We start from the raw sequence: 19,273 nt of genomic DNA on the forward strand, positions 1-19,273 counted from the left end.
ACCTCGAAACTTGAAGAAGATGGGCTACAGCAGCAGAAGACCACACTGGGTGCCACTCTTGTCAGCTAGAAACAGGAAACTGAGGCTACAGTTCACACGGGTCACCTAAATTGGACGACAGATGCCTGGACTGATGGGTCTCAATTTCTGTCACGACATTTGGTTGGTAGGCAAAAACAGCATGAATTCATCCTTCTTTATAATTATGATTAGGTGATGGTGTAATGGTGTGGGGGAGATTTTTGTGGCACACTTTGGGCTCCTTACAAGCAATCATGCATTGTTTAAACACCACAGCCTACCTGAGTGTTGTCGCTGACCATATCCAGCCCTTTATGACCACAGTGTACCAACTCTGATGGGTCCTTCCAGCAGGATAACATACTGTGTCACAAAGCTCAAATCATATGAACCTGGTTGCTTGAACATGACGAGTTCACTGTATCCGAATGTTTCGACAAATCTACAGCAGCTGCGTGATGCTATTGCACCAATATGTACCAAAATCTCAGAGGAACTTGGTTGAATTCGCCACAAAGTAATAAACGGGGTTCTAACCCAGTATTAGGAAGGTGCACCTAATGACGTGTTCCAACACATTTATTGGCAAGCTTAAGGTCACTGGTTCAATTCCAGCTGGAGACACAAATCCCCTTTGGGGTTTTGTCAGGAAGGGAATCCTGCGTGAAACTCAACCCGAAAAATGGAGCCTTTGCTGACATTAGTCCATATCTGAGTTAGAATTTCAGCCAGACACAATGCAGACATCCTCTCAGGTTACTGTAGGACTTTTAATTATTGATCATTTTTCAACCCGTATTACCCAGTTACTTCAATTACCACAGGAAACGCTCATTTCTTCTTTACAAAATATTTTAATATTTACATGACGAAAAGGAATAGATGAAGAACAAGGAAGAGATGAAAGCATGTCAGTGAAAGGTCTACATCAACATTACCTTCAGACATGGTTGCATCACTGTCATCTTAATCCCATGTTTTTCAGTCTTTCACATTAGTCACATGCTATAAAAAAAATATACTGGTCCTGGGACATGTCAAAAAATTTGTTAAAAAAAAAAAAAAACCCAAAACAATCCTCTTAAAAATTAAAACATGGTGCTTTCTCTATGAAAGAAAGCAATAATTGAAAGAAAAAGTAACATTACAGCTACAAAAAAAGAAGATTTCTCACAGGTTTTCTTTGGAACAAAAGGAAAAAAAGTTAATTATTTCAAAACCTTCTGCATGACATACGCAACTTTTTGTAGTTGTACAAACTACAAAAAGTTGTACCAACAGCTCATGTTTAGCTTGAGCTGTTGATTTACAACTAACCAGTGCCTACGACAGTCGCATGGGTATGCAACGCTAACCTGATACTGCACAAGATAACCAGATATGCGGCGCCTAGTTTAAAACTGCAAAATAAAGCAAGATTAAAAAAGGAAAAACAGGCATTAAATTACTCTTCTTATGCAAAATACTGCTTGATCAAAGATCATAAGATTATAAATACATATTAAAATATGTACACAGCAAAACAAGAAGGAAAAAAACAAACAAAACGCGACCTCTATGAAAATAACCTCATAAAGCCATAATATTACTTATCTCACTGAAATCAGCCTCACGGGCTTAATGCAGATAGAGAAACGGGGCTCAGCTTGTGAGGCATGATTTTTTTTGTTGTTGTTGTTTTGTTTTTTTTAAATTTACCTCAACAGTTACTGTTTAGTGCTTTCCCACCACACAAGCCCATGCACTCAGACCAATCCAAGTTCTCGTTTTTCTCCCACAAACACACAGATGCCTCATTCTGCAACCAATCAGAGCAGCCCGCCACTCCAGCCCACTAAGCTCTCCGCTAATCGGGAAAAAAAGAAAGAAAGAAAAGTGGGGCGAGTGGGGATACGCCAGTAAACGCAGGGCAAAAACCACTTTCATACTTCTCACCCTCTCCAGTTTCCATTAGAAGGACACGACAGCTCCTCTTTGTGGGCAAACTGTGGCACTGCAACACTCTCACCAAGTGATTATTTTTTATTTTTTTTGACAAGAGGAAAATCGTTTTTTTAAATAATCCGCAGCAACAAGAGTGGAAACTCGACAAGTGCTTTGTTGTTTGACTGGGGTGATGGGAGGGACAACGCATGAAGAAAATCCAGTTTGATATGAATCTGTACAAATCTGTTCGATAGCTGCTCACCAAAGAGAGACTGTATGGTTTTGTCTTCTGTCTGTCTGTGTGATTTTGTATGTTACAGATGTTTTTATATATATATGTACACAACGTCCATGCGTGTCTCTCAGCACCCCCCCTCCCCTCTAGCTGTTGGTGACGGTGGTGCCGCTGCCCAGTTTTATGATCATTTGCTGGCAGTCGTGGAGGGTCCTCTTGTCTCCCAGCTTCTCCAGGGTGCGGGCAGCGTCGGCCAGCATGCCCACCCTTTGGCCCGGAGCCGAAAGAAAGGATGGAGGAAGGTAGCGGCACGCCAGCATCACAGCCTCCGCCTGCTCCCGCTGGCCAGGCCGCATCTCACACTCCTCTGCACACACACAACACACAAAAACAAAAACAGTTAGTTACTGTGGCATTTCGGGTGAGCTTTTTGATGTCGTTAACCAGCAACAGCCAAACAGAGTTTAATCACTGATCTGATTTATAACGAAAACTGAAATGGCCTGCCCTTCTCCAAAAAGCCTCCCACCATCACTTATAAACACAATGACAAATCAACAGCATGTCCCAGCTTCTCTGTCTGCCACAAAACATGCTAAATGAATGGTAAATAAAGCAAATACTAAAAAAAAAAAACTAAAGTAATTAAGTCTAACAATCCATAGATTGCTTTTAGTATAAAATATATTAAAATACATTGGATTTCACCTGTTTATCCATTCATCAAGTATTCTAAAGAACCTTAGAAAATAATGTAAAGAATTTGTTTTCTAGCAATTCAGGAGGATCTCCGAATGTCTCAAACAGATATATATTTAGTTTAATAAAACACAAGTCAAGAAAAAGCATCACATCCCCAGAATGTAGAAGCTGCACTTATTAAATGATGGCCCTTTTTTGACTAGACTTAATAAAGAAATACATTTTCAAAGCAGACGGATTAGATAAGGACCGAGTGACATAAATATTCAGAGCTTTCTCTGTTACTTCACCAAATTAAAAATATCAACAGGAGTTATTAAAACGGAATCTTCCTGCAGACAGAATCACCAGTGCAGACTGAATGAAATATCAAATCCACAGTAATATTGTACACACACGCACACACACACACACCTGTCTTGGCTCCGGGTGTTGCTCTGCGCCGCAGTGAGCGATCCAGAAGCTGATGTGTGCGGGTGGGACTGGCCCCCGCCATCAGCCTGGCCGTAGCTTCATGGAGAAACAACTGGAGTGCAAAGAGAGAGAGAGGTGAGAGAAGAGGAGGAGGAGGAGGGACGACAGCGAGTGATGATGACTCACACATAATGCTCGGCTCTACCTCTGAGAGACTTTGAAGTCTTGTGAACAATGCTGCTAAACGCTTGCCTCAGGGTGTGTGTGTGTGTGTGTGTGTGTGTGTGTGTGAGCGTGTGCTGCAACACCTCCCAACCTCACAGAGAATTATATATACCCTGCACTGCCTGCAAATACGTGCACTGGATTATATTTGTATCCATTTCCAATGTGCTGCTCTGTGCCAATGTGTGCCTTTATTAAGTGAAGAAATTCTATTCTTTTTAATTCACTCATTCACGATACATATGCAGCAGATTTGTGTTTTACACTTTCATTAAAGAGCATCTTAAGATTCATCTACTGAAATAGTTTTCAGTTGAGACACACTTTAGATTTAGCACAAACTCTTCTCTCATATTAGGCCCAGCACAGAGCTTTCATAAACCAAAAGGGAAAACTTAAAAGACAGAATGTGGTGACAAGGTTTTACATACTCTTCGCATCGCAGGTCTGAAACTCTGTGCCAATTTGCGTAGCGAGCTGAGGTCTTGCTGAAAGCCCACGAGCTCTGGTGGAGAGGCCTGCTGAATGCCCGCAGGGCCGCTGGTCCCCGCTGAGCCTTGCCCCGTGGGAGTGGCCCCTTGTTGCTGCAGACGCCAGACATTTGTCCTCATAACCAGCAGCAGATCGCACAACAGCAACTGGACAACCTAGCGAGAAATAATTAGCTTTAGCGCTCAAATATTCTCAACGTAAAAACAAAAATGAAAAGAAAAGGGAGAAAAAAAACCCCCCAGTCTCCACTGACCTCAGAACTGGATACTGAAGTATGATGAATATGTCATGTTTTAAAAAACACCAAGAATTAGACTAAAAAAAAAAAAATGTTTGCATGTTTGTCATACAACACCGCTTCCAGTTTATAAAAACAAGTAATATCCATCACATTTTGCTCAGGACGTTAATCTACAAATAGTTTCAGCTGCTATTATTAAAACAGTCACTTTCGTAATGTTATGCATCTCTAATCGACGCTAAAGGACATTTTCCACCTGTCCTACGCGAGTGTGTGTTCTGCTGTGAGTGGCCCAGCTCTGTGTTGCACTGCAGGTACATTGCACTCAGCTGAGACACACATGCAATGCAACTACAATGCACTGCAGCTCTGGCCATGCACATACACCGCTGTGAGCTACCTATCCACCAGCATCACCATCTGCTGAGTGCCAGAGGGTAGGACACTGCAGCATCGCAGAGTGGAGATGCTGCGAGGGATTCGCTGTCTGGTGAAGTGTGTCGCTTTGTACTGTGACAAAGGTGTATGTGTCTGTGTGCGTGTAAAATTTAATCACTTTATAACTATGTAACTATTCCCGACATTTAAAGTATTCTTGTGCATTTTTTTCTCTCGTGCAGATGTTGTCACCTTAATGAAATGTCCCTCATAGGTGTAATAAACAGCACTTACGTGCACAAATCTGAAGGAGATTGTGCCTTTCTTTGTGCGTACCTTGTCTAAACTGGAGCTATGACAGTGTGGTCCCAGGTTGAGGCTGTCTCGGAGCAGGGCGCTGGCCTTGTCACTGTAGCTCAGACTCAATTGGCAGTTTTCTGGCTTGGACAGCAGAGCTCGCACTGCTCTGAATGTGTTCAGACAGGCTTTGGGCAGAAGACTCCTGATAGAAAGAGAGTGGTGGGCGGGCAACAGACAAAGGACACAGGTTAAAGTGGTGCAAGTGTTTGAGGGTGGGTGGGTGTGTGTCCTTAGCCTGGCATTTGCAGGGCAAAGTTCCAAATTCACATCTTTATACGTCTAACTTACTCTGCGTTCTGCAGACTGCGGGGCAGGTGCTCAACAGTCGGATACAGTCTCTCTGCTGCGGCATCATCTCCTTGGAGCCAGTTGATGATCACCACAGTGATTGAGGACCACCACTTAGAATGAGGGTCACAGCCTGGATATTAGAGGAAAAACAGTCAAAGCTGAGACACCCTCAGACAGAAACAAACATGCAGATATTTAAATCCCCGAGTGTCCACTTTCACATTTAGCATGCATGGCGGTGCACCCGTGCAGACAGCTGCTGTCTGCATTTTGACCTCTGAATCAATCTGTTTCTACCCTGGAGGATTTTGACGACTCCCTCACAAGGAAAAAGTACTCCATTTAACACAGGGCAACACACACAGACTTCTAAAACATGTAGCGAGTAACCTGAGGCTCCGCCAAGAAAAGTCTCCTATTAAAATCCCTGCACAGTCTCTCATCCCTCCCGCTCCCTCCTTCCTCTCAAGGTGATCACCAATTTGACAGTGCTGAAGATAGATGAAGCAATCTAGCAAATGCCTCCCTTTCACCTAGCCCTCTCTCGCTCAGATCAGTGATCGGTAAGGACAAAGGAAAGCGGTGGGAGGATGGAAGTCAAAGGGAAATCAAGCTACTTGATCTCTGTAGTGTAAAAATGAACTTTGTCACACAGCTTCTTATTCTGCACGCGCAGTAAAGAAAGAGCAGTGTGCAGAGAAGGCTAATGCAATTATTGCAAAAAAGATAAGTAGCAGTGAAGTAAGGAGTACGCATCTAGACGTGGAACTGCTTGATGTACTTAAGCAACAGAAACATTTAGAGGCAAGTTCTGATTTTTCTAAAAGCACATTTTAACCAGATTAAAAAGTCGGTACCATTAGTGATCACTAATGTTTTTAGCGCTGAAGATACACTGTCAAAGATTACTTTTCAATATAAATATTCTGCATATTGTGGAATTTGAATAGGGGTGGGTTTTTATAATCGATTTATCGATTAAAATCGATTCTGGCTTGGATTACGTAAAATCGATTCATTAAAATCCTGAATCGATTTTTTAATATAAATTTATTTTGCCCGAAATGCCAGAATCTCAGGTGAAATCTCACAAAATTTCAACAACCACCAAACAGCTAAAACAGTAAATGAGAGCAGGAACACGGATTCTGCACAAAGACTTAAACACACAGCGCAGCCCGCGGATCAGAATCAGTTAGATGTCGAATTTCTCACAGTTGGGGCTGAAAGCCGACAGCCCGCTGATTCTGATCTGTCGGCGGGTCCGCGCTTTGTGTTCACGCCCTTTATGCGCTGATTCTAAAGCTGTTAGTTTGATGTCTCTCCAAACAATATTGACCGAACCAGCAGCAAAAGAGGATCCAAACTACGCTTCACAAAAACATCGTCAAGTATTCACTCTTACTTTCTCTCTCTCTCTCTCTCTCTCTCTCTCTCTCTCTCTCATTCGCTTGCTTATTACACAAGTCTACCGTTGTTTACAGCGCTATCGGCCGACTTTTTTTTTTTCTGTTTTATATACTTCCGAAAAGAAAACCTAATTTCTGCCGTTCAATGCTGAACAAATTTAAACTTTTTAAAATTATGCAAAATGCAAAATGCTTAGCCGTGTCTCTAATAAAACCGCTGTAACTTCAGAGGTAATGTTCATGTGTTGATTAATGGTTTTCTTTCGTTTTTGATGTACTGCAGAATATTTTTATAAAATCCAGGCCAGGAAAAATCACCTTCATGTGTTTCTGTGTTTTATCTTCAGCTACTTTGACACAAAGGCATCTGCTGTGACGCTCACACCTCTGATAAAGTCTTGCGTGTGTCAGCTTCCTTTTTATAGATACAAAAATATGTAAACGTACTAATCAGAATTATAATATTTCTGACTGTCAAAATTTCCCATATTCAAATCGAAGTGAATCGAATCGAATCGAATTAAATCGAATCGTGGATCGAATCGATTCTGGACCTTGTGAATCGGAATTGAATCGATTCTAAAAATCAGTGACGATACCCAGCCCTAAATTTGAACATATTCCACAGAAATACAAATGAGACCGCAAACAGAAACAACAGTTGCCACAGCCATACCTGTGACAGTTGCCATGTTGGACCCAATAGCAAAGGACTGTGAGGTGGCACCAGCCGCATCTGAAGCACTAATCAACAGCTGGAGATATTCCAGGGCATCGGCATACTCGCTGAGGACACACACACACACACACACACACACACACAATGAATGGTTATTTTGCCCCACAAATCATTAAAATAAAACACACCTACAAAAGGTTTTTTTTTTTTAAATACCAAATTTAATTCTGCGTTTATTATTCTCATTCCTTTCTTTGTATGTTGGCGACTCTATGAGAAGTAAACCGTAACTTGTTGCCAAGAAAAGCAAACGAACCAAAAGTTACAAGAATCGATTATATGAAAGCGCGTCTTGATTTCTCACCCGTCTCCCGGACTTGTATTTTTCTCTCCACGAGGCTGGGCCACACAGTACAGAGCCTTTTCCAGGAGGTGTTCTCTAAATGCCTGAGTCACCTGAGCCAGAGGATCCACTGCAAGGGAAACCAATAACAATAATAATAATAACAAATATAAACATCAGAATATGCCTGCATATTGTAGGCAAGAGGATTCCAAACTAGGTATTGTAAAAACACAGTTATACACTGAGTGCAAACTTTTGCTTTCACTGACCAGTGTTGCCAGCTTGGCTGTAGATGCTTTCTTTAGGGGTGCTGCGAATAGCCCAGTCCCCATCCACGAAGAAGCGGTGACCTAGTGGGTGACAAAGCCACTGCATGGCTGGGGGGACACTGCCGCTGGAAGATAGGCATGCTTGACGAGCACTGCTCAGGAACACACGCTATCAAAAGAAGGGAAAAAAAAACGTTTTGGTTCGTGTAGTTTAAAATATTTCACGTTGGGACAGATTGCAGGATCTTTAATCACCTCAGTGAATGTTTATTAACCATGAAAGATAAATTAAACAAAATGTCAACTCAAAACTGGTTGTTGTTACATCATGTGAGCACAAAAGAAACAGAGTCGGGGTAAAAACACTGCTTATAAATGACTGAGCAAGACGCGTATGCTTGTGCAAACAACAGGGACTCACAGAGGTGAAATGCAGAACCCTCGGCAAACTGGCTTTGACTCGTAGAGCCGCAGAAACATAGATCTCAGCCAGCGAGGCCACAGGCAGGCATGAGCCAGAACACTCTGCAAGGTTCACTGCACTTAAAGACATGTGCACTGCTGAGAGGTGGCTGCCATTCAGTTTACCTGCAGGCACAGATCGAAGACAAGAAAATAATTAGGTTTTTTTTATTATTCACAAAAAATATTTAAACTGGAATTTCTCTTTAGACAGAATCTTTTTGCACAGCAAAGACTGCAAAGCTTTTTAAACCTTACTTCAAATGTTGCTGAGTTGCTTTGAAATGAATGACAATTCACCTCCTAATGTCCAGCGTGTCACACTGATCTGATCTAAAAACAGGACTCTTATGGTGACCAACCTGTCATGTGAAGCTGGTGCAAGCGGTGGTAAACCAGGGCGGCATCACGGCTGCTTTTGCAGGCATCCTCCTGCAGGGGGCGATCAGATCGCAGCCCTCCTGCCCTGGCAGCCAGCCAGCGGCCAACCCATAGACGCTGGAGGCAGAATCTCAGCAAAGACCAGAGTGCTGCGCAGGCCAAGTCCAACTGGGAGGTGGGTAAGGGGCGACCGAGAGCCTTCAGACAAGTCCACAGGTTGTGACTGGCTTGGGCAAAATCTCCCTGTGAAGTGTAAAAGATAAACGGTGAGAGAAAACAGACAAAGAGCCACTTTATAGATTCTGTGAGAGTTCAGAAGGATTTCTGATTTAAATATGGTCAAAAAAAAAGAAAAAAAGAAGCATACTCTTGCCAGGTCCAGGTCGGCCTGTTTGCGATGCCTCCAGAACAAGACGGATGATCCAGAATGTGGTCTGGTTACAGGTTCTCCATACACCAACAGGCGTATTAGAACTCCTGATACCAGAATACCATTCAGTAGCCACACCAGTATAGTCGGGAGCATCCAATCCATCCAGCCCCACGAGTCACCTATAAACAACACAGAGTGTCATTTAACTGCAAAGAAAATCTATTTATTGAGAGCTAATTATGTGAAATTTGAATCACTGCCATCTGTCTCCCTCCCAGCATTTTCCCCCACTCTGTACCTGCGACATCCACACCCAGGACGGTCCTGCCCGCATGATGGGTGCTTACAGCTTCAGTATTTCCAGATGAGCTGCTACCCGATGAACAGAACAGAGCAGCCAAAGGGTTGAGTGAGAGGAAGAGAAAGGTAAAGGTGCACAACGCCATACGGGAACGGTCCAACATGCCAACGGCACTGCCACCTGCTGTCGACTGGTCCGGCGTGCCTATATTTGGCTGACACACGAGAGAATCCAGAAGGACACATTTGTGATTATTCAGTTTATTAATTCAGGCAGCAACATCAATCTGACAAAAAGTATGAGTAATTAAATTTTTGAGGTGTTATAGTGGTTGATTAATAGTTGAGCGCTGTACACAAGCTGTCAAGCATCACGGGTGTTCATGGAGAATTTTTTCGCAGCCAAAAGAATCACGTTTGTATTTTTTTTTTTTTTTGTCCATTAAGACTGACAGTTGCAGTGTGGTCAAGGTTTCTGTTGGTAACAGTTTCCTAGATTGTTCATGGGAGCGCCTGTGAAGGAAGTTTACTAAGGTTTTCTTTGAGGTGCTTTAAGCCGTCACCATGGCACCGACCAAACTCCAATTCACAAAAATCAGCTGATGCCAAATTTTATCACCAGAGCACATTTGGGTTAAAGGAAGAAATAGGCCGAGTCCGTGTGACGTCACTCCTGCCGTGACGTCACTCCAGCAAGCACACACGCAAGGCAATGGCGGTGTGACGAGCCAAAAGCAGACTCAGGCGAGCTCACACTTTCAGAGCTCGGCACAGACAATGGTCTCTCCCACGTTTGTAGTGCAAAATGCAAAGCTGGAAACGGCAATGCATCTAATCTGAGGAAACGCCTGGTCAAACGCAAAACACAGCTCGAAGAATGCACCAGATCTGATAGCCCGAAAGCCAAATTCACAATCACTGCAGCTTAATTTAGCACATCTGTCACCAGTGTAGAAGAGTGTGAACCAATGGATGATGACGATGATGAAAAATCTTCGTCAGGTAATTAATTAGTAAGTCGGACACGTTGCACGCAAAAAAAACAGAACTTTTTTCACTGTGTTGTTTGACATTTTAACTCACGTGCGGTTTACGGTAAACATGCACGTCATGTGAGATTGTATATCCAAAGCATTGGTAGATAATCGCAACTAATTATAGCTTAGAATTAATATTAAATGTGTTATAATAATAATAATAATAATAATAATAATAATAATAATGGATTGCATTTATATAGCGCTTTTTGGGGCCCTCAAAGCGCTTTACAATACCACTATTCATTCACTCTCACATTCACACACTGGTGGAGGCAAGCTACAGTTGTAGCCACAGCTGCCCTGGGGCAGACTGACAGAAGCGAGGCTGCCATATCGCGCCATCGGCCCCTCTGGCCAACACCAGTAGGCGGTAGGTAAAATGTCTTGCCCAAGGACACAACGACCGAGACTGTCCGAACCCGGTGTTCACTGCCAGACAGCGACCAAAGCATTAAATAACAAAATGTTTCAAGTGAGAAGTTTGGACTTATTTTTGTAAGAGAAATCTTGGATTTATTATGTCACAATGAGTAAAATACCGAAAAACAGAACCAAAGCCCAGGTACAGGTATCTGTATCTATTCAAATGTGAAAGGTAACCAAGGCTTGTTGTTCCAACAAACAAAAACAAAAAAAATCCCATACAGATGGCACCATATGCCTAAAGGAATAAACAAAGCACAGCAAAAACAGGTTTTAGCTAGTTTCATTTAGCCATATCTCATCTTCTATTTTGAGAATATGCAAATCATTAAAGCAGTCTATGGAAAAAAAAACTGTTGGTGATTCATCACAGTGTGAAGAACTGTGTGGACAAATACTTCCAACAATTTAATGTATCTTCATTTTCATTCCCAACCCATCAATTCACTGCATGGGCTCAAATGAGTCCACTAACCAGTGCTGTGCTGGTGTCCCTGCATCCATAAATCCAGAAAAAAACATATTCTAAACATTTATTCACAGCTGCTGCCCATCTTATAAAAGGCACCATTAACACTAACATATGCTACTATCAAGACAATGTCTTTTTTTTAAATGAAGGCCACTTTGCCAGCACACTACCAAATTGCATGCATCCATCTGCAGAGAGCCTGGCAGCTAAACTGACCTGCCTGCATTCTGACAGGGCTGTCACCCACAGAGGCGTCCGTTGTTGTGTTTTTCTATTCACAATGTGCCAAATGTTCAGACTGCTGAGCAGCTGAAATCCTATATCAAGCAAGCACAGAAAAAGATTGTGCTTTCAGAACTACAGCAACTGGTCTCCATGGTTCCCTCGCGCCTGCTTAAAGGTGACGTAAACCAGCGGGAAACATGCCGGTGTACCTACATTTGTCTTTAAACGCTTTGCTTTTGCTGGCATCGAATTGAAAATAAGAAAGAAAACTTTCAACATTTGAAATGTTTTCTTTGCATCATTTTCATGTCAATGCAGGATTTGAATGATTTGCAAATTCTGATTTTTCAAATATATATTTTACAGAGTCCTAACTTTCATTCAAACGCAAACCTAATGGGAACAAACCATCTGTCCTTGCATCTCTATCCCGAACCCTCATCTCAAGTGTTTAGTTTAAATGAGCTCTGCATACCTTTGTGTCCTCTCCCATTGGACTGTCAGGTTCTGAGTCACTGCCACAGTGAGAGAAGGACGTTGGGGAACCCACGTCAGAGGCTGGCGGGGTGGGCAGCTCGCTCTTCACATCAGCCTGTCCATCCACCTCCATGGCAACCAGGTCCTTAAGAGACTCTGTAGAAAAGGGGTTTAAAAAAAAAAAAAGATGATGAAGTAAGTAGAGGGAGGGTCAATCAAGGGTACAAAAGAAAAGAAAACCCTACAATACACTTTATTTCATTTCATTTTATATTTGTCTTTTCAGGATTAAAAAAAACAAAAACAAAAAAAAAACAGCAGTCATTGTTGTTAAAGGTTACCAGAATGATTGACTTTCAAGAAATTGAAATAAAATGCCAAGAGGCTGTTGACGAATAAAGAAAAGGGACCATTTTAAGCACATACTGTTTTTCTGGGCTGCCATTTTAAGAGCCATGTTCTCTTGTTTGAGCTTCTGGTTAGTCTGCTGCAGGTAACGGATGTAATCGATGGCTTTTCTCAGTACTGCAGATTTATTGAGCTAGAAATGAAAGAAAAAGACCAACTGAATTATTAGACCTCTGCTGTTCATGAAAAAGACAACTGGACAAAAAAAAAAGAAAGAATATGGCATAAAAAGTGTGGGATGCTTGTAAATACGTGCTTCTTACCTTAGCATCAGTGCCCGCCACCAAGTCTTTCAGCTCCATGATTTTGTCATTGATGGAGGAGCGGTACCGCTTCTCAATAGCGTTGTGGGCCGTGCGCTTCTCCCCTTTGTGTGGCTGGCCAACCGGCTTACCACTGATAGCGATGCGGTTGATGGGAAGCTTTTCAGCATCCACCATGACAGGCACTGTAGTCAGGAAAGTACCACCACCCATGAATGCCTGAGAAAACAGGATGATGTAAGTGCCAGGGTTAACATCGTGGGTGTAAACTCGACAGCGGTGCACTGTGTGACTTCAGTATTAGGTTTGAGTTCATATTGTGCATCTACCTGCAGCGAAGTGCTCTGTGCTGGGGTGGTGGTGGCCAGGGACGTGGGAGAAGCTACAGTAGTGACCATGCAGGGGTCGGGCTTCAAAGTGGTCAGCAGTAGACTCTCGGCCTTGATGAACTGGGGCTGAAGCAACACCTGAGGACACCAGGGCAGATAGATGCAGCGAAAATTCATTTACGTAAACGAGGACTGCAGTGCATTCGTTTTTCAGTCCATCCAGGCTCGCTCAGAGAGCACCTTCACACACTTACGGGTACTTGCTGTACGTGGGCTGCGACAGTTTGAACTGGAGGGCTTGTTGACGTGGTCAGGAGAGGAGATGCAGTTGTCAGCCCTTGGAGCTGAGCCTGAATGGCCACTGGCTGAATGCTCGGTGGTGAGGATGACAAACTGGTGGCAGGAGTGCTCACACTGCTGGGACTGCCAGCTAGAAAAAAAAAAAAAAACACATTGATGCCAAAAAGACTTATTCAGACTTAAACCACGCAGTTGAAATCTGAAGAAAAATCAGAGCAATTCTGACTTGAAATTAACATTTTTATATGTTAAGTATTTGGTGGTTTGTGTTAAAATTTCCGTGATCATTTAACGGTTTAGTAGCACACTACCCATTTCAACATTTAAGCTTCCAAAAGAACCGCCAGCTTTAAAAGTAAAAAACACCTGAACTCTTAATTTCATCAAAACTGCATTCGTTTTAAGACTTTGTAGGCAAAAGGTGAACTATGGACTCATTATAAATGCGATATTCTCCAAATGATATGGCCGCTACTTTCGCTTATCTCCACCAAGCTTTAAGAGATATGGATAAAGATATGCACATGCAGTGGACTGTCTACTGTGTACGCACCAATGTTCCACGTCTTGTCCACACACACAAATTTCATTTCACTCGCGGACTCTTACGCAGCTGAGCAAAGTCTATTAGATTACGACATTAATTAGAAATCATCCGAGGTTAAATAACCTAGTGTCCTGATAAATGCACGTGAACAGCAAACTTGCAGGGCACTGGGTATCAGCTGCTAGATTCCATGGTTAACACAAATGTGCTTTATGTAAACCACTAAAAACATCCTCGGCATTTAACAGAAATATAAATAGAAACTTGGAGTTTTTTTCCCCTCACAGATGACAATTTGTCATTCTCCCCTTTTTTTCCTTTAGAGAAAAATAACGCTGGTAAATGAGGTTATGTATCTCTATGAGATTCCATTTGTTTGTATTTGAAAAGTCGGTAAAACAGCAGTGCATGTATTGTTGAAAAGAAGTCTAACGACTGAAAGGTTAGCATCACATATTTTAATCAAATCACAATTGACAAAAATTAGATATTAACATTTTCCTTAATAACCCATTTTTTCCCCTCACTAAATACCTGACACAAGAGGTTTGTCATTTTCACTGTGCAAAAAAGGTTCAAAAACCTTGAACTTTAACTGTAAATTACAGAACAAAATAAACTGGTTAAGCCAGGTTAATGAAAGTTGTAAAAAGTTAAAGACAGCAGGAAGCTTGCTGTTGAGACCATTTTGTTCGGCGATGCAGACAGAATTAGATTAGAACGATCCAACATCAGACATGCAAAGTCAAGGAACTTGTCTCTATATGAAGAAACACACTACAATAACATCACAGTTTTATTTTCATCCTTTCCTTTAAAGGTTTTGTTTTTAAAGCACAGTTTGATACCCCCTACCATCTAACTCGCACACAATCTATGACTCAATCATCACCATCAGAGAGGGCTTACCTGTGTAGCTGTTTGGGCTGCTGTAGTTGGTGCGGGCCTGAGGCTGTGTCTGTGTCTGTGGTGGAGTCTGGGGTGCAGGAGAGGTGAAGAGCGCCTGAGGCGTTGAGCTGAATGCTGGGTTTGGTCCTGGGGAGCCATTAGGTGAAGCTGCCTGGGAAGGAGCAGACGGGCTGAGAACTGGTTGGGGTTGCTCCACTTGGGTCTGTCTGATGCTTTGAGCTTGTTGTGGGGAGGACGGCTGCTGCCTCTGGGTGGAGCTGGGTACCTGGGCCAGGGGAGACTGCTGGAAGGTGGGAGGCTGGAAGGCTTTGTCTGGGGTGGACGAGCTACGAGTAATAGGAGGGCCCAGCAGTGCATCCAGATGGGGGTTACTGCTTAGGATGGAAGATGAAGATGGAGGTGTGGTAGTGGTGGTTGGGGGAGAGGCTGAGGTGATGGTCTGAGTCAAACCATGAATCTCTTGCATGGGAGGAGCTGTGGTGTATGGAGGGGCATCAAAGAGTCCTCCAAACTCCACGTCCTGGTTGTTGATGAGCTGGAGCATGTCTAAACAGGAAGACAAATCACAGCCACTGTGAATGTTATTGTTCAAGTAGAAAATTTATAGCAATTTGCCAGCTTTAAACAATTAAATATGGACCAAGATAAAATCTATAGGAACTGTAATTTTCTCGAGAAAACTTGTTTAGAGATTGAATTACTATCCATTTCAGTAGCAAACTGCACTTTAATTACCAATGAATCAACCCACATGTAAACTGTGTTTATGATCAAACATCACTGGCAACAATTTCAGTCATGCTAAAGAAAATAAAAACGCAAGTAACCATATATCTAAGTATTATTCTTAATATATAATTGCAGTGTAGAGTGGGAATGCATAAAAATGGATAAGGCCAATGTGATGCTCAAATAGAAAGGAGCAAACCCTTGAAGTGTGTGTTGGTATTGGTAAAAGCTAAATGGCAACAAACAAAGTTGCGTTAAAAAGAAGGTTTTAACGGGGCTTTATGCAGTCCTGTAAAAAAAAAAAATTTTTTAAAAATACGTTTAACTAATGAGTCATCATATTATCAAACCAACTTTAGCAGCAATAATAACTTGAAGTAACTCCCACATTGCTGTGGTGGAATTTTGGCCCACTCTTCTTAACAGCGTTTGCTTTAGTTCAGACCTTTGCAGGCATTCGTTCATGCACAGCTCTTTGAACCCTCTCAGGCTCAAATTAAACTTTTTGTTGCTAATGCACAACCAAGTCCTGCAGTGGTACTTCTGAGTAAAAAAAAAAAAAACTCATAAAATATGTATGTGGGGTAATCAGGCTGTTAGTTTTTAACTGTTGCAAATCGGCAACGCCTGCCTGGAGAGGGTTAAAGTGTCCCCACGGCATTTTCTTACCGCGTTGATGTCTGGACCTCAACTGGGTCATTGCAACACCTTGACTGTTTCCTTTTTCAGCCACTATCTTGTATATTTGCTGCTGTGCTTGGGAGCATTGTCCTGTTGCATGACACAATTTCGGCCAAGCATCAGCTATAGGACAGATGGCCTCATACTTAACTCTAGAATACTTTGAAATACGGAAGAGTTCATGGTCAACTCAATCAATGCAGGGTTCCCGAGTCCTGTGGCCGCAAAAACAACCCCCAAGTCATCACCATTCCATCGCTATGCTTAACAGTTGATATTAGGTGTTTATACAGATATGCTGTGTGATGTTGTGCATTATGAATTATTGCTTTAAAAGTGTTCTGGTTTGTTTAGCTGCAACTTTGCTCCTGCATGTGCTTTTTAAAATTGAACCCATATTTGTGTTCAGTCTCTTTCTAACTTTACTGTCATTAATGTTAACATTTAATATGCTGTAGATTATGTAGCTCATGTGTTTTTTTGAGGTTTCTCTGACCATGAGGTGAATTTGGGACTTCCACAAACCCATGTACTGCGAACCAGAAAAACTTCTGCTTTTATAGAGTCCATTCTTTTTCACATGACTGTAAATGTAGTACATCACATGTACTTATGACTACAGTGGTTTAAATTTGCTAAAAACTAAATTTTGTTTTGTTTCATTACATTTTCCATTAACACTCAAAAAATTACTAGAAAACTACTTTAAAACATCCTAAGCAGGAGATAGGGTGTCTTACGCAGTTTAAAAAACACACTTTACAAGAAAGACTGCCTCTTGTTGCGTTAGAAAACACAGCAAGAAATACTGGGTACAGGTTTACAGTACATTTCACACTTTAAGTTTATCAAGCCATTCATCATGTGCGTGCAGCTGTAGGTCCAAGAACCTAAGAGGTATATTATTATTAATGAGTTATTAATCTTAATTTGTGCTCGTGCACATATGGACTTGTAGGTTTTCATTAGCATGATCTAAGATATAAAACATTTTAATATGTATCTTTTCCAGAAGATTTGCTAATTACAAAGATTTAAAACTGACAAAAAAAACTTTACATGAAAAAAAGTGAGATGGCACGTGTTCACTAATCATTTTTTTATTCTAGGAAGCAGTGTGCTCTTGAAAGACATAAGACACTGAAATAATTTTCACAGCATTTTTTTACAAGGACAGTTGACCGCGTTTAATTTCTCTGTTAAGTGATTCTGAGTTCATGTTGTGTCTGCAGTACAAAAAAAGAAAAAACGAGCAGCCTGGATTTGTGAAGCAGTGTTGTGTATGAGGTGATCGCTCTTGGCCAATCAGAGCGCATCTCGGAGACTTGCTATGCCGATCAGCCCAAGACAGGAAAAGAGAGGGAGAGCTGCCTGTGGCAATGAGTGTGAGGTTACCATCGAGCAGTGTCACAGAGGGTTACTGTCGGTCAAAGTCAGGGAGATGGAGAGCCAGGCCGCAGGATATGAACACTGTTTACGCACTGCGTGTTATCTTATTTACACGTCGCCCCCTATCATAAAACACATACTGGCCAATTTAGGAAGACTGACAGAAAACTCTAAATCTTAACAATACTCGAAATACTCTTGTGATTTCGATGGAAGGCTTAAATTGTTGCACGAATTTTAAATATGAATCATTGTATATATGCTGTTTGTTTTTTGCAAAAACGGGCACGTGGATAGCACTATATTCGCAAGAAAACAAATAAAGTCGTCCAAAGAGCACATGGCTAGATTAGTTTTCGGCCGATTAATTTGGCATACATAAATGCATTATATTTGTCAAATCGGTCAAGTGAGGCTCTGTGAACCCAAAAAGAGAGGAATGAACGACAGTAACCCCGGTCTATGGAGCACGCTGGGGGCGGGGCGCACACGAAGCTAGCTGTACGTTGGTGTCACATATTCGCCTCACGAAATGCGCTTCTATTTTTCTATTGCACAGAAAGACACACAGACGACTTCTGATATTGCAAGAATCATAGTTATAAATTAATAACAAAACATCCCAAATATCACTTCCGGCTAGCCTCCATATACTTGCTCACTGATAGTTAGCATGTAGCTAACAGTGGATGATGAAAGCTAGCTCTAAGCTTTTAAAAGCTTTATTTTTTTAAAGGTGTCTTTGTATTGAATGTCGTTGTAAGTGATGTTGTTAGTGTGATTATTACATGCAGAACAGTTAAAGAATTGATATGAAAAGGAATGATAACACGTACGGTGTTACCGGTTTTAGCAACTGTTTTAAGCCAGCAGCAACCATTATATTTTCTTACCATCAATGTCGCTTAGGAGGGCCGTATCAATATCACTGGGGTCGTTAAGCGACAGTGTTGGATCCAGATTATCCAACGAATGATCGTCAAAAGACAGGCTGTTCATCTTTACTGTCGTGTCTGGGCTTTCCAGTGTAGACTTGACTGACTGTCGGAGAAATCGGAAACTTCTGAGTCCTTACATTTGACAAAAGGACCAAGATCCCTGTCCTTTCGTCACATGCGCAACGCGAGCTGCAACTTTTCTTATTTTTTTTAAACTTTTGTGTCAACTAACTGCTCACTACTAGCCCCATCATCATCCTGGGAAACTTGTCAAACCAAGCCAAACACCGACGCTCATTCACTACTAACGTGCTTACAGCGGTAGCCGGAGAAACCCATCCAACCGATGATGATTGACAGTTGCGCCAGCCAATCACCCTCCTTTGAACTAGATTCCCACGTCCCTGTTTCTCAGGCTTGTTTTGATTGTTTGAGTAAATGAGTAAGGGCATGTGGTGTATACGGCCACGATCTAACACAATTTACACACAAAAATCAGATAATGTACAAAAAACAACAAATAATTGCAGTAATCGAAGAAGTGATGCCGTGGCTAGAAAATATTTATATGGTTACATTCGATGGGTATGTAAAAAAAGCTAACTACAGCATAAACGAGGTAAGTTCTGATTCCAGAGC

General features: G+C 41.9%; 1 protein-coding gene across 1 annotated transcript; it reads right to left on the bottom strand.

The window, feature by feature from the left end:
- Nucleotides 1-855: 855 nt before the first annotated feature.
- Nucleotides 856-18,962, bottom strand: srebf1 (sterol regulatory element binding transcription factor 1). The gene is made up of 19 exons (XM_087839769.1): nucleotides 18,590-18,962; nucleotides 14,898-15,443; nucleotides 13,396-13,571; nucleotides 13,142-13,279; nucleotides 12,813-13,031; nucleotides 12,568-12,682; nucleotides 12,140-12,297; nucleotides 9,503-9,719; nucleotides 9,199-9,383; nucleotides 8,813-9,074; nucleotides 8,410-8,576; nucleotides 7,989-8,157; nucleotides 7,738-7,846; nucleotides 7,371-7,480; nucleotides 5,283-5,415; nucleotides 4,971-5,136; nucleotides 3,955-4,170; nucleotides 3,299-3,410; nucleotides 856-2,549 (listed from the first exon to the last, which is right to left on the bottom strand). The coding sequence occupies exons 1-19, from the start codon at nucleotides 18,693-18,695 to the stop codon at nucleotides 2,329-2,331; spliced, it is 3,525 nt and encodes a 1,174-aa protein (XP_087695895.1). The 5' UTR covers nucleotides 18,696-18,962; the 3' UTR covers nucleotides 856-2,328.
- Between the last annotated feature and the right edge of the window lie 311 nt (nucleotides 18,963-19,273).

Source organism: Neolamprologus brichardi, chromosome 4 (assembly GCF_056152115.1).
Source record: "Neolamprologus brichardi isolate AB-2024 chromosome 4, ASM5615211v1, whole genome shotgun sequence".
Classification (NCBI taxonomy): domain Eukaryota; kingdom Metazoa; phylum Chordata; class Actinopteri; order Cichliformes; family Cichlidae; genus Neolamprologus; species Neolamprologus brichardi.